Source organism: Eumetopias jubatus, unplaced genomic scaffold, assembly GCF_037043125.1.
Source record: "Eumetopias jubatus isolate StellerSeaLion01/CBP00866 unplaced genomic scaffold, mEumJub1_p1.0 scaffold_6, whole genome shotgun sequence".
Taxonomy (NCBI): Eukaryota; Metazoa; Chordata; class Mammalia; order Carnivora; family Otariidae; genus Eumetopias; species Eumetopias jubatus.
The window spans coordinates 97,292,321-97,307,698 of NW_028274812.1; the positions used below are offsets into that span (position 1 = coordinate 97,292,321).

Genomic DNA, 15,378 nt, shown 5'->3' on the forward strand with positions numbered 1-15,378 from the left:
GTTCTCTGGTCATTACTCTGTGGTTGACATTTGTGGTTAACAATTACCGCATTCTTATTTCATCTTATTTTTATTTGATGATGGCCTACTATTCATTACTCAAATGGATTATTATAGGAAATTGAAATAGGAACAATGGCTACTCCCAAACATTTCAAGATCTAGTATTCCCGCATTAGTGGTAACCATCATTTTCAGCCACTGCTAATGAATTAGGTTGAACTCTGAACTCCAAACTTTCATTTGGAGCTTTGATAACAACAACTATAACCTACTGCCATATAACTCTTTTTTGGACAAAAGATTCCACAGTGTGTGTTCAGGCTCTAGTTTACTTCTGTCTATTTAGTCACATAAAAACAAATTAAATGACCAACTCAAGGAAAGAAATCTAACAACTGGGGTAAAAAAATAAAGCAAAAATCCAAAAATTGCTTCATTGAGAATATTTTCTTTGTTTACTTACATTTGTTATTATCACACCTACATGTTCTTCTCCAAGGGGCCACATCAAATTACCCTCCCCTGACTTTGGAAACCCCCATGTCTCCAACTTGGTTATTCCATCATCTTTCCCAAAGCAAGAAAGAAATGTTTAAGCCTATCACTGCTTACTGAGAATATGTTTAATTATATTATTAGAACATTTCCAATAACTAACTGAACATAAATTTTGAGAAGAAATAAATGTTTTAGTTAAGTAGACTGAGGTGGGAGTACCCCAGGAAGAATTTTCTATCACGAAAAAGTAGCCTAAGGACACTGGATGCTTATAGGTGATACAAATTCAGCATCAGGAAGTCAGTGAAGGCTGCAGAAATGAAAACAGGGTGGCACCCTAAATAAGACACTTACTCTACAATTATGCATAGGTCCTAGCAGCACCAAAAGGCCAACTCACCAATAAAAATGTTCTCCCAACTACTTTGGGACGCTTGCAAGTGCCTGATCTAGCAGATCCTAAACGGGACATCTTGGTACTAACACAAGCTTTCTCAGGAGAGCTCTGCATCCACTGTCTACTCCCAAAGCCAGGCTCTTCAGTCCTGACATTCTACCTATGCCTTGTCAGAGTCATTTTATCATTTCGTTACAACAAATAGCCAACCAATGGCAAATTCTTCCTATTTTTCCTTTCAAAAATCCCTCCCTAACCACTCCCTTTCTTTCCTACCATCACAGAAATGGGTCTTAAATAGGTTTTCCAACTTAAAGGAACTATTGGATTTTGTTGCTAAGTTTTGGGGTAGGAACTTCCCCCCATTTCACTGAGGCAACACCTGGCTAGTGGATTCCAGGATGACAACAGATAATTCTCCTTAAGACACACAGGCAAGAATTTTTTTTTCTTACACCCTTATTTCCTAGCATATCCTTTTCCTATTCTTTCAGTAGTTTAAAAGTAATGTGCTTGTGTCTAATATCCAACAAATATCTTCCCACGGGATATTTCTCATGTCTGCAGTATACTTCTTGATGCACACAGCTAACCAAGCACTCTCTCCTAAGAAATACCCAGTATCAACCTTTTCCAAGAATTGTTCAAAAGTAAGAGACAACATTCTCTCAGATCCACCCTAGCTGAACATTTTACATTTTCTCTTCAGCCAATTCACAGTACAATTATATAATCTTTTTTGTCTTATGAATTTATTATCTATATTTACTCTGTGATGATTTATGATCTTAGGATTTGGGTTTTTTAATATCTTTTTCTTTGAGAGCTTTGTATGCCTCGAACAGGAAGGCATTTGCAGAAAGCCTAGGATAAAGAGTATATAAACTTTTTTTTTTTCCTTATGACAAGAAGAAAAACCTACCTGCCTGTGCTTTTGCTGAGGAGCCATCCCATGAGACATTTCAGGATATGATGGGGCCTGGAGGTCTGTCCCTCGTGTTTTGGGACGCACCACATCAGAGACCAGACTGGAGGAAATTGCTAGAGTTTTGGGCCGAGAAATTGTGGTGCCCATCCCCTCAGGGGGGTCTTGTTCACCTTTTCCACTTGTAGCTTCATCTTCCCCTTCCGAGTCCACAATAAAGACATATTCAGCTTTGAAGAGGTCACTTTGCTGCATTCCTTGAAGTTCGTTTGCTTTAATTCCCCTCGCTTGTGAAATCTTTTCACTGCCCTCTGAAGGATAAATCAATGTCCCTTGGTTTCTCTCCCGTTGGCTCCCAGCATTCAAGATCAAGTACTCATTGGACTCAGACTGCAATTAATGTAGAGACATAAAAGCATTGGCATTGGTTTGACGATGGCTTCCTTTTTCCATGTATACTTAAAAGTTTAACCTGCTTATAATCTCCAAGGACAAGAATTTTTTAAATACATGTAAAATCAGGTGGGCTTAGGAGAGACTGGGTCGAAGTTAACGATTTACTTTTACCAGCCCACTTGTTTGTCCTGGTTCAAGCCCAAACAATTTAGGGCTAAGAATCAACATCGAGTAAATCCGTTTTCAAATAAATCATGACATAATTCCTTTAAAAGAGATAGAGACAACAATGTTTCCCATGACGAAATTTGTGAAACAAATGGGGGTTGGTCAAGAGTTTAGTTATTGGTCAAGTAAAACCTGTCTATCCTATATCAGCCGGGAGAGAAAGGAAACCCCATTGAAAGTTTCTAAAATAATACAAATCTCTCTAAAATTCTGAGAGGAAAAATAAAATTGGGACAAAACATATGGATATTCAGACAAAACCATCCAAACTAACTGAAAAGAACTCAGGAATAAGACATCAAAAAAAAAGTAGGTATTTTTAGTACAAGGTATTTTTCACTGCTATTTTATTTTGTAATTCTAAATCTTTTCATCCAATTTTCTGTGAGTACATAGAGGATTTACAAGACCAGAGTAAGACAGCTTTATCAGGCTACCAAACATCTTTTTCTAAAATGAGAGCAACACTGTACACTAAGATTGTGTTTAAAAGACCCAATGTTTATTTTTCTGGTTTTGATAACCACGCTGTGCTTACTATCCTTTTCTTTGCAACATTTCTTTAGGCCTAAAATTACTTCAGAATAAAAAGTTAAAGAAGACACTAAGGAGATCAAAATAAACTGAATTTCAACCACAGTAGTAAATGTAACATGGGCTATTTTGTGCATACATGTTGTGTGTGTGAAAATAGAGGTCAAACCACTGATTATATATAACTAACCTACGGAGGTGATTTTATATACCCATTGCACATTTTTCAGCTGATGATGATTTACTCGAGATAAAACACAAACTTCCAATTAGGATTTCTTGGACAATGGCCATTTCACATTTTAAATTACAATACCAAATGGTAACAAAAACCTAAATTGGAAAGAAGTTTAAATTAAAAATAACAGGATTCCAAGACATTGCTTATTAAAAGGTGACAAAAATTGAACTAGTTTTTGAAAACATTATTAATGATCTAAAATAAATCCCTTCCCCTGTACTATTCCTTATATTCCACATATGAGTGAAACCATATGATAATTGTCTTTCTCTGCTTGACTGAAAAAAATATTCTGCACAGATTTGTCTATTCTCTACAATTTACTTATTAAATCATTGATTTATATCAGAAAAAAATAAAATAAAATAAAATAAAAACTCCCTTCTCCTATAGCCCATCACTCTCTGTTCCTTTACTCTAATGTATTTTTTTACAGCTTTATCACTATCTGAGATTTTATTATATACTTTTCACTTTTTTTATTGTCTGTCTTCCCAAGAATGACTTATATGAGGTTGGCTTTATTCATTCAGAACATAGCACCAAGCACATAGTGTATTCAGTAAGTAGTGGTTGAATATATAAATGATCAAGGGATTATTTACCCTGTTCTATTATAATATTGAACTATTTAAAAAATAGGAAGAAAAATCTTGAATATTTTAAATACGTAGTTGTGTGTGATCATTGCAATCAGCAAATAAATATCAACCTCTTAGGAAGCTCTGGAGGTTTGCAACCAAGATGAATTCATACATCCACAGTCTCATGTGCTCATAGCACCTATCCAAAGCATCCCATAAATATACTACATAGAGTTGAGTACTGTCAGAGAAAAACTTCACAGAAATTCCTCTTGTAGCATTTAAGATCTCCCCCAAATAATTTGACCTCAATAGTCTTTGAAATAAGGTAGTAGCATCTGAAAGATTTTCAGTATATCTGAAAAATCTCAGATCACAGATATATTACAACTTTCTGGATAAGATGTTTTCATACAGACAAGGTGAATCAGATAAATAACCCCCTTTTAGTGGTTCAAGAATGCCACAAAATCCCCCAGTCACATTTTATTCATAATCAGACAATACTAGAATACATTTTAAAGAGAAATGTCATTATTTCTCATTATACTCAAAATGTCATTATTCTAATGCAAGTCATTTTCAGGGTTTTTTAAAGTTTGTTTTAATTTCATTGCCAGTCTTGGTCTCATTTTAGATAAGCATAATCAGCATATAAATATAATTTTATAACCAATTTTGTCTCTTACTGTTATAAAGTTAACATTTTCCATGGAATTACATAATCACTATAATTATAACTTTATGAAAATGATGTATTATCACACTCTTAAATTTTTTCTGATTGGTAGCTATTAGGCTATTTTTATTTTTCCCTGTTTTCCTACATAACATTTTTCTGCTTTTGTACTATTTCCTTGGAATACATTTCCAAGAGTTAGATTACTGAAAGGTTATGAACAGTTTTATGATTGTGGATAAGGGTTTTCCAACAAAATTGTACAAATTCACAAAGCTAGCTGCGAAGTGTGAGCATGTCAGTATCTTCACAACTACCCCAGCACTGGATATTGCACTTTTAAATTTTGCTAATTTATTGCATGTAAAACAACAATGCCTCACTGTTTTATCCTGTATTTTCGGTCAAGAAATTGACAGAAATTCAAACTTTTCAAGAAATTTTGTTTTTATTATTTTAAGACGTATTTGGGAAAAGAGGAAGTGACAGCAGGCAGAATGTGTCACAGGAATAGCAAAGAATAGGATGTCAACTCAGAAGAGTTGAGAATAGTGTATTAAAGAGAAGGAGGGTCTGATAATGTTTGGGCTTCCATTATGCAGTTATATTTTTAGTCAAGCTTAGATTTCACAGTCATCTCACTTTATGCAAAGGAAAGAAACATTCATACAAATTTCCAAGTCATTCTTAAGGACAATTTAATGTTTAATATAAAATTGCTTAACACAAAGAAAGAACAAAAATAATCCTACCCTATTTACAGTTTCTGGATTCTTATCACTTGGTTCCTCAGGAATTTTAACAAGGAATTTAGAGGCGTCAGCCAACTTAGAGTGGGTTGGTAGTCTTCTGACAGTGGGGACAAATGTGAAGATCAGAGGTTTGGCTTCAGAATCACCAGAGGAGACCTATGAGACATGGAATAAATTAGACTTTCAATCTTGTCAAAGGTTTATCTTGACTTTATTTTCTATATACCATGATATTTACCTCATTTATTTTGATAAGTTGACTATTAACTTGTGATCATGTGTATGGTTGCCAAAGAAAAGAGCTATAAAAATAGTGATAGTGGATCAGATCCCTTTTTTAAATTATTCCATTTATCGGAGAAAGCAATACAACCCCAGAAAGATCCTATTGTAGGGTATGGCAACAAAACAGTGGATTGGCTAGTTGATCTCTTGGAACATTAAAGGGCACCTCTACCTTCATAGGATCATCAAAAACATAGCATCTAGTCTGTTTCAAAATTGACTTTTATTCATTTAACCCTGGGTTAGCAGGTTCAATCTGACTCATAATCATCAAGCATGCAAGAAATTTCCAACATGTATCATTAATGAGAATACTAAAAAATGGATTTAAAATTGAAAGTATGCTTTTTTGGCTATCAGAATACCAATGCCTGTCCTTAAGGATATACTTTCTCTTTCATCCATGCTTTATGCATTCAAGAATGATTATGTTTAGTATTTGTTGTGGGGCAGGCACTCAGGAGCTAGGGATGCCATTGTGAATAGGAAATGGTCAATAGACCACACACAAGAAGAGAAAAGGGTGTGCCCAGAAGAGAAAGGAAAAGTGATGAGGGGTACCTGCCTACACACCCTGGGAAGCTCTGTAAAAGGCTACATCTGAAATGTAGGTCCCAGTGAAGAGGACGATAAAGATGTCCCAGGCTGAGAAAACAAGATGAGTGAAAGCATGGAAAGGCAGCAGCAGTGAGGTGTGGATCAAGCTTAGATCCTATCGTATTGACAACGGAGAACCATTAGAGCACCGTAGAGTGGGAAGTGATGAAGTCATATTAGAATTCTAGACAAATAATTCTGGTTTTAAAAGACTCATGGCTAGTGACAAGCACAGAAAGCCAAGAGCAAGAGGTTGAGGACTACATGAAAGGGAAAAAGAGAAGAAGGTGCCATAAATTTCTCTTGCAAGAAATTTGGATGAGGAATAAGGAGGGATGTTGAGAGTAGTTAGCAAGGGAAGGAGAGTCAAAGAGCTGCCTGTGTTGGCGTGTAATCGGATAGACTTGAACATGTCTGTAGACTGGGGGGAGGGATCAGGAGAGAAGGAAAGCAAAACAATGTCCTGGAAGAAGCTGGCCAAATAAGTTAAGGGAACAGGAGAAGGAACATGGCCTCCTTTGAGTCCAGAGAAAATGAACTAAGATACAGAAAAGCTCATGAATGTGGTGCACTGGGGAGCAGAAAGGTGGAGTGATCAACATGGATGATAAAATCAGCCCCATCTCATCAGAGTAACACTGCCCCTCTGTCACCTCCATGCCTCTGTCACAAGAAATATGATATGCCCTGGCAAGACCCTCGCTCTCCTCTCCCTTTAAGCCATGCCCCCTTTCTATGCTTTGAACCCCTCAGACTTCACCTTGGCATTCCTTTTAACCCCAGCCATGTCAGCCCCTGTGAGAAACCCAAGCCTCAGAGTCATCCCACAATCCCTGTGTGCTACGCACACCCCTTGTTCTTTTCCCATCTGTCCCTGTTCCAACACTTGAAGCCTTTCCACCATATACTTTCTGGTATTCAGTCAGCCACCACAAAATCCTCCATGTCCTTAACCTCTTCTCTAACTATCCTAGCTCTAACCAGACCCTGGCTTCCTCTGAAGGGCTTTGTCTCTAAGAAGGTACCTCAGTGGTAGCTGTTTTCTCTCACACTGGGCCTGGAAGTACAAGAGTATCCTTCTCACTCCCCTGTACTGTTTCCAGACCATTCCTCTTTCCTCTTACCTAGAAACTTCCAGATTTGAATCTCCTGTCATTTTAGTCTATACTCTTCACTGTCATCTGCCCACACCCAAATGAAGCCTTCTTTCTTTGAAGATTTAGTTCCTGGCTCAATTCCACTCTCTTTAACGCTATGCTTTGTGCAATACCCAACGTCATAGCCCATGGGTAATTTTCCTCATATTGTGTTGGCTGGGCCTCTACTCCTTTTTTGCCACTCAAATCCCTAGCCTCAACCAATACCCACAACCCCTATATAATGTCACCTTTCCATTCTCTGACCACCACTTCTTTTCTTTCCATACCTCCCTCTCATACTCCAACTCCAACATTTCTCAGAATTTACCAGAATGAAAATCTACTGATCCCCCAGCATTATATTGCCCCATATTTCTTTTTTTTAATCAGCCTCAGTGACTGCATTCACCACAGTTACCTCCATACATACTTCTCAAGTGCCTTGCCCTCTCACATCATTCCCTCCCATTTGGGTAAACCACCAGCCTCACTAAATCTAACCTCCTACCTTCTCTACTCCTGCACCACAAAGGTATGTGATTGGAGGAAATCACACAACTATGCTTCCTGGTTTCACTTCAGATTTAAGACTCTGAGCCCAAGCAGGCCCTTCAACCTTGCTCTATAAACATACTATAGCTACATAGCCCATTTACTCTCCCACTTGCCCAGAAAACTCATCCTCTCCTCTTTCTTCAAACCCCCAACATCTTCTTCCATGGCCTTACTCTGAGCTGATGACTTTGTTTCTCATTTCACTGACATAACTGAAGCAATCAGAAAAGAATTTCCAAGGTCCCCATAACCACATCTACTCACCCACCTGCATCTTTGTTCTCTTATGTGGCCTTAAGTCCTGCCACGGTGTCCCTACTAAAATCAACTCTCACTTGAATATTTTGCCTTCTACTAACTTTCATTTATTCAACAAGGTGTCATTAAATGCCTACTAAACACTAAGGCACCACTCTTAAGTGTTGGCGATGTAATGGCGAGCAAAAATCTTTACACTAATGGAATTTACATTCTAGAGGAGGATGTGGTAAACAAAATGAGTATGTAAACTATATAGTACTTATATAGTTATACGTTATGAAGACTGGCTATAAGGTTATTGCAATGACCCATGGGAGAGAAACGGTAGGTTGAACTTGGGTTGCTATGGTAACCATAATAAGAAGTGCTAAGATTCTGGCTATATATTTTTTAAGATTTTATTTATTTATTTTTGCGGGAGAGAGAGAAAGACAAGTGGGGGAGAGGGGCAGAGGGAGAAGCAGACTCCCCGCTGAGCAGGGTGCCTGATGCAGGACTCGATCCCAGGACGCTGGCATCATGACCTAAGCCAAAGGCAGATGTTTAACCAACTGAGACACCTAGGCGCCTCAGATTCTGGCTATATTTTAAAGGAAAACTTAGAATTTGCTTAAAAATTAAATGTGGGATATGAGATAGATAAGAATCAAGACGAATACAAAATTATTGACCTGAATAAGTGCAAGAAATGAGATTTTATTTACTAAAACAGGGAAAAAAAAAAAACAGGTGAAGCTAGTTTGAGAATAAAGATCAAATTTGATATGCCAAATATACACCCAAATGGAAATGTGGGTATGGTAGTCAAGTTTAGTCTGTCCTTAAGATAAAATTATTAGGGTTGTTAACTTATATGTGGTATTTAAAACCACAAGATCAGATGAGATCACCAAGGGAGTAAGCACAAATAAGAAACAAAGAGGTCCAAGTTTGAACGCTCCAGACTTGGAACATTAAGTGATCCAATAGCTAAGAAAGAACTAGCAAAGGTGACATGGGATTTTAAGGAAAATAAAAAAATCTGGAATGTCATTGACATCAATAGGAAAGATGCCTGACTATAAATAAAAGGATTGACAGGCTATGCTGAGGGCCCATGAATTTGTTGTAATGAAGCCAATTTGCTTGGCCGGTTGATATTCCCTCCAGAGATATTCAAACAGCCTCTCACAGGAACAGAGAAAGTCAACTGTAGCACTTACAGAGCTGGTGTTTGGAAATTGGAAAGGAAGTTGAGGAAATCGAGGGCCCCGGTGAGAGTAGAGCAAATGACCAAAATGGAGTGGAGTTTGGACAGGTCCAGGAGAGGGACCCTCAGAGTCAAGGGACCAGTGGTCTCTGAGGCTCAGAGAACAGATCTGATAGCATGGTGAGTGTCTGGGAGAATGGCTTGAGAGTGTAAGATTTAGAGGTATAGTAATTCAATGTAATCTAGGCTTTGGCCTGGAGACTGAGTATCTGAGAAGAAAAAACAGAAAAGGCTCTGAGCTTGTGAAGCTCAAGCAACTGTGAGGCAAGAAGGTTGACAAGGTCGGCCTGGTGAAAACGAAAGTCACACTAACCACAAAACTGTACTGGAGAGAGAGACAGATAGCATGGGGGAAAATGTGAGCCTGGGGTCAGGAGGTACCTGGAGCAGGCTGCCTGGGACACTAGATTAGTAATCAGATATTTTCTTTGTGAGCATGTAATCAAACAAAGAGAACTGGATATCGTTATAGGAGATTTCACCCAAGTTATAGGTCTAATGAACTAAATGTAGGCCACTTATTATACAGTAAAACTTTCTGGTAACTAAAAACTGAAAACAGCTATGCCTTCTAGAAACTATGCATATTCCTTAAGGAATATCAAACATATAGGCAAACTCTCCTGAGCCAACTGGCATTTTTTAATATTCTTTTTTTGGTAAGATTTTATTTATTTATGGGGGTGGGGGGAGGAGCAGAGGGAGAGGGACAAGCAGACCCCAGGCTGAGCTCAGAGCCTGACACTGGGGTCCATCTCAGAAGCCTGAGACCATGACCTGAGCTAAAACCAAGGTTCGGACACTTAACCAGCTGCACCACCCAGGTGCCCCTAATACTCTTTTATGTCTTTAAAGATAGTTGTCCTTATTCCCTCATTGCAGTCATGTCAAAATTCCCAGGTTGCAGCTAATCATCAGAAAATAATAAATCAATGCTTTCCTTTGTGGTAAGGAACATTAGATTCCCTTGTGAGATTTGGAAAGCCCATTAGTCTTATCAGCACTAACAATAAAACACACTTACTGGATAGATTATTTCCTAGGAAGGCTTTTTGACATGACTAATCTCATCAATATCATGATAGATGGGGAGTGGTTTTAGCACCAAAATCACTAGAGGTAGTTTGGATAATTCATTGCAGAATTTCATGTGGGCAGGAGATAAAGACAGTCCTTTAGGAGTCAAAAAAGAAGTGAAATTGTGACCTTATCCCCAGGTTTTGTAGGCCTACCCCATGTCCCCACATGATGACTACAAGTCTATTTTAGGTACTACCCCAGTGAAATTTAAATACTGATATATGAAAGGCTTCAGTAAAAGTGCCCCAGGGGTATGAAATACATATAGCCATTATTAACAGGAAGTGGCTTTGCCTTCTAAAACACACACAATGCTGAAAATTTACTTCTTCCATGGCCTTACGCAATTTGTAAAATGCAATGCCACCTAAATCCCTAAAATACAGATAGATCTCCACTATGCACACCCCGTAAACTATGGACTTTTTAAAGGGTAATAGCTATCATTTTAGTGACTAGAATGGAAAAAAATATAAATGAAAACTGATGCTTCAGTGCATAAGGTGCACTTTTCACACAGTGCCCTCAAAGGAATTTCTAAGCATAACCACATGTTGACAACAGAAGCAATAGAAAAGTAAAATAATTTCTTTCTTTGTTATTGTCATATTTTCCTTCAGACACACCCATATCCAACATAAAATGTCTTCCCCAGTGTAGAACAATTTTTTTTTTTTTTAAGTTTTAGTTGAACCAATACATGATGTCATTCAAGAATAACATAAAAGGGAAAATCTAATAGGACTAAAGACGTATTCATCTTCCTGGGATACTGGGTTGGAGAAAAAGATCAGGGATAAATTCCTGGCTGCACACACGTCCTCAGAAGCACCACCACAAAAAGGGCAATGCTTTGGTATCCACTTTTAGGCTGGGAGTACAGTGTTAGCACGGGGTTCTTTTCATTGCTCCTACCTAGCATCCTCTTACCGAACCAAGGAGTTAGAGAGATTTTTTTTTTTTTTTGTACAGAATTTAGGTTGGAAAAGGATTTGAAATTACACTAGTCACATGATGCAACATTTAGATGAAGAGCCACGTGTTCGCCAGGGTAGACTGCTGAATCCCCTGCTCAGAAAAGAAAAAAAAAATTTTTCTCTTTACTGCATACCGTGGCCAAGTTCCAGTGGAGCCCAGAAATGAATCGCTATGGTGATGAAAAATCATTTTCCACACAAAGCAGAAACAGATGCATGTTAATACCATTGCACTTGTTAAATGCCAGTTTAACACTTTCAGTTGTCAATGCCATTTAAAAACACATCTTAGTTCCTATCCTTGGGAAACTATTTTAATAATTGAAATTAGACCAGAAAAGATTAACATCTCACCCTAACTATGGTTTCAAGCACTCAGAACTCTCTGAGACTGTCCCCCTCTCACTGGACAGCCGAACAATAACTGAAGAAATTGCGTTTCCCCATGCCATGTAGGGTCACTGTTCGTTGCTCAGTTTCCGGGCTGCAATGCCTTCCTGTCTTCTAGTCCCCTAAAAGTTCTCTTCCTTCCCATGGTGACACCCACACTCACAGATGGCCACTAGCCTCCTGTTAAGAAGAGACATCGCAGGGCTTCAGCTTCCACACTATGCCAAGTGCAGTCCCGAGCATTTTCTTGGGTTGGCCAGCAAGCAGTTTGCTTTTCTCTGCTCACCCTTCCACTAACTGTAACACTCAAATTTATCTCTACCCAGGCAGCTCTCCCTCAAAGCCCTCTCGCAGCAAACACTGAAGAGCACAGCCTTTAAAAGTTCTTGAAAGCATTAAAGAAAAACTTCCCTTTACCTGGGGTGTGGTCTGAATGCTCCCTGCTAAGACGCACGAGTTCATTTGGAGGTAACTGTTCCCGCAGTCACTCAGAAGCCCCTGTTCTGGAAGCATTGATTCATCACATAAGGGAGTGAGCAAACCGATGACTGAGGTGGGAAGGGAGCCTCTCACTAAAACAACACAGACTCACACAGAAAAAAAAGAATTCTAAAAAGAGGTAAAGTGGCCTCCTCCCTGAATTGAAGAATTCTGTCAGCTCCCAAGAGTAGATTTATGTGTAGATAATTTTTAGATTTGAGACTTCATGAGAGGTCATGTTGACTGCTGAAATGAAGCCAGGGGAAGTAAAATAAGAAAAAAATAAGAAAAAAGAAAGAAAAGAAAAAAAGCCACCTATATGTGTTTGCCCTCTTTTCTTGTCATGCATGTATTCCAGTTACATATTCTACGAAAAGAGAGAAGCCAGATTGTGCAGGGACAAGAAGCTGATTGAAAGGCCCGAGCATCTGCCAATCTCAGCAACCAGTTGGTCACACTCACTGAGAACATTTAGAGGTACAAATACGTGCAAACACTGTGCCTAAATAAAGCACTAGAAAACACACAGCAATCATTTCAAAAAATCAATAGCATTATCGGTCTTTGGCACGTAAATGCAAGCAGCAGGAGCATCTGTAGTGACTGAAGTGTTGCTATTAATCACATTAGCTCTAGAATGAAGTTTGGAGTCAAATATTTGTTGAAACAAAATTCCCTTCCGAGGTTCCTGGAAGACAGTGAATGCAGACAAACAAACCTCAAAACTTCACACGTGAAATTGGAGAGTCTTCAGCTTTCAGTGGTTCTATTTTTTTTTAAGTATTGATTTTTCTCCAAATCTGTAATATCTATATTTGTGCTTTGGCAATGAAAGATGTTGTGGCCCAAGGGCTGGTTATAGACCAAAGGCTATGGGAAGGAATGAAGATTTTATTTCGGGGACCTGGATTATACCTCTTAACATTTTCAACCTTATCAAAAGCCAGAATTTGTGGAAACATTACAAGTAAAATAATTGCCAAAAGTGATTCTACTAGCACACTGGCAAAAATTCTTCCAAATAACACAGCACTTTTTGACCTAGAAAATTCTCCAAATTTCTGAATAGAAGTGCTGTTACATCACTAGCCAAATTATATGCCTTCCTCAGGCTATGTGTATTTATGGATACTCAAAAGAAAATCTAACACCCTTTATGGATACTCAAAAGAAAATCTAACACCCTTTATGGATACTCAAAAGAAAATCTAACACCCTCCTGCCCTCAAAGAGCTTACAATCCAATTGAGAATAGAAAACAGATATACAAATAACAGAAATGCAAAGCAAAAAAAGAAAAGAAAGTCCCACACTGGAGTTCTCAAACTTTATGCATAGACCACCTGGAGAGCTTGAGATCTGGGATGGGGCCTCAGATTCTGCATTTCCAACAAGCTCCCCGTTGATGCCCTGCTGCTTGTCCATAGAAACTTTGAGTAGCAAAGACCTGGGGGAGTTATTCAAGTAATTCAAGCAGAAAGTGGCATTGGGACTGCACTTCAAAGGATAGGGGAATGGGGACTTAGGAAGGTGGGATAGAGTAACACTTATTTCAAGCAGAGGTAAAGCCTTCAGTGAAGGCCGCTATCAGAACAGCAGTACTATAACAAGGAGAATCACAAAGGATGAAACCCTAGAGTTGATCACTCACTGGCTGTGGGACCCAGGGGGATCTCTCAAAGACAGTCCTTTCTCCTGTGAAATGTGGATACAATAGTACTTATCTCACACGGTTCTCGAGAGGATTATGGTAAAATCATGTAACCCCTAGAGATCACATTCATCTCACACAGTTCTAGTGAGTCGCTCCCTAAGGGGAAGCAGCAGTCGAGTCCCTTGTCAATAGTTCGATCTGTTCATTCCAAGTAGACTCAAACGACTATGAAGCTCTTCTCCCCTGCTTCATCATGTCCGCCCTCTGGTCTTTTCTCTCGTTCCTTCTCCCAATCAAAGCAGTACTTATGCGTGTTGGCAAGTCAACTTTGGAAGAGGAAATACTTCAGCCCCTATCTTTTGCCCAATTTGAATTCTTCCTTGAGTCATTTTATAACATGAGAACCAATTAAATTAATCCATTATTTTGCTATTTGGCTCTGTGTCTTACTGGCAACTTTTCTCTAATCATTTTCTTTCCCTGGTTTTATTAATAATTGTTGGTGTTGTAGACTATTTGTTATATTGATAGAAGTAATAATTGTTAGTTAAAAAAAAACCATAATGGTCATGCATTATAACAGCATGCTTCAGCCATCTGGTTAGTAACTACATATAGCCTCAAAGAGCACATGTATTTAGGACAATTTCTATAGAAACCATCCTCATTTGAATAGAAAATGATGGCACCTGTTCAAAAACAGGCCCCAGTCCTGGATTATGAAGAGCAAGTTAAGTTACTCACACAGGATGGAGGAGTAGGGAGGAAGAAAGTGTCTATCCTCCAATTACAACGACTTTTCCTATCGGTAAGAACATCACCTAGGGTCTGCCCAAGACCCTGAAGGATTTATAAACACAAATCTTTTTTTTCTTCACAGTTTAATGTAGGCATTTATTCAATTAGGCTAAAGCCATCACATAAACATACATGTTTATTTCTCCATCTTTTTTATATAAACACAAAGTTTTTAATGATCTCTCTCTCATAAATAACACAGAATGCTCTCTTGAATAATCTTTTTCCAAGAGAAAATAAAATTTGTCAAAGTTTGCAACAATTACAATCCAAATTCTCTTTAAATTTTGACATTATTGATGGCTAAAGTAGGACATCTTACTAAATAGATATTACTGCAGTAACTTCCAGCCAAAAGACTCTTCAGATACTGCTTTTAAAATAAACAATATAAAACAAATAATCTCTCTTCTTGACACAGGAAACAAATTTAAGGGAAAAAAATAGATTAGCGCACAAAAGTTTGCCAAGAAACATGTGATTAAACAGATCCAGCTGCCAAGGCTATTCAGATATCCATTTGTCTGTTCCTATACCCTGTATTTGATGAAAGAATGTACTAGAAATCCCATTTATTTGTATCCATAAACATCTGTGGAGTACCAGGCACTATTCTCAGCTATGAGAGACACGAAGACAAAGAAGATTTGGACTTCTTCTCAACATGCATGACAGT

General features: G+C 38.3%; 1 protein-coding gene across 1 annotated transcript in view; it reads right to left on the bottom strand.

The window, feature by feature from the left end:
* The window catches only part of MLIP (muscular LMNA interacting protein), a 237,381-nt gene that overhangs the window by 122,591 nt on the left and 99,412 nt on the right, over positions 1–15,378 (bottom strand). The window contains exons 3-4 of the mRNA XM_088023754.1: positions 5,238–5,393; positions 1,821–2,213 (exon numbers count right to left, since the gene is read on the bottom strand). Coding sequence (XP_087879880.1) covers positions 1,821–2,213; positions 5,238–5,393 — 549 coding nt within the window. The remainder of the gene's footprint in view (positions 1–1,820; positions 2,214–5,237; positions 5,394–15,378) is intronic.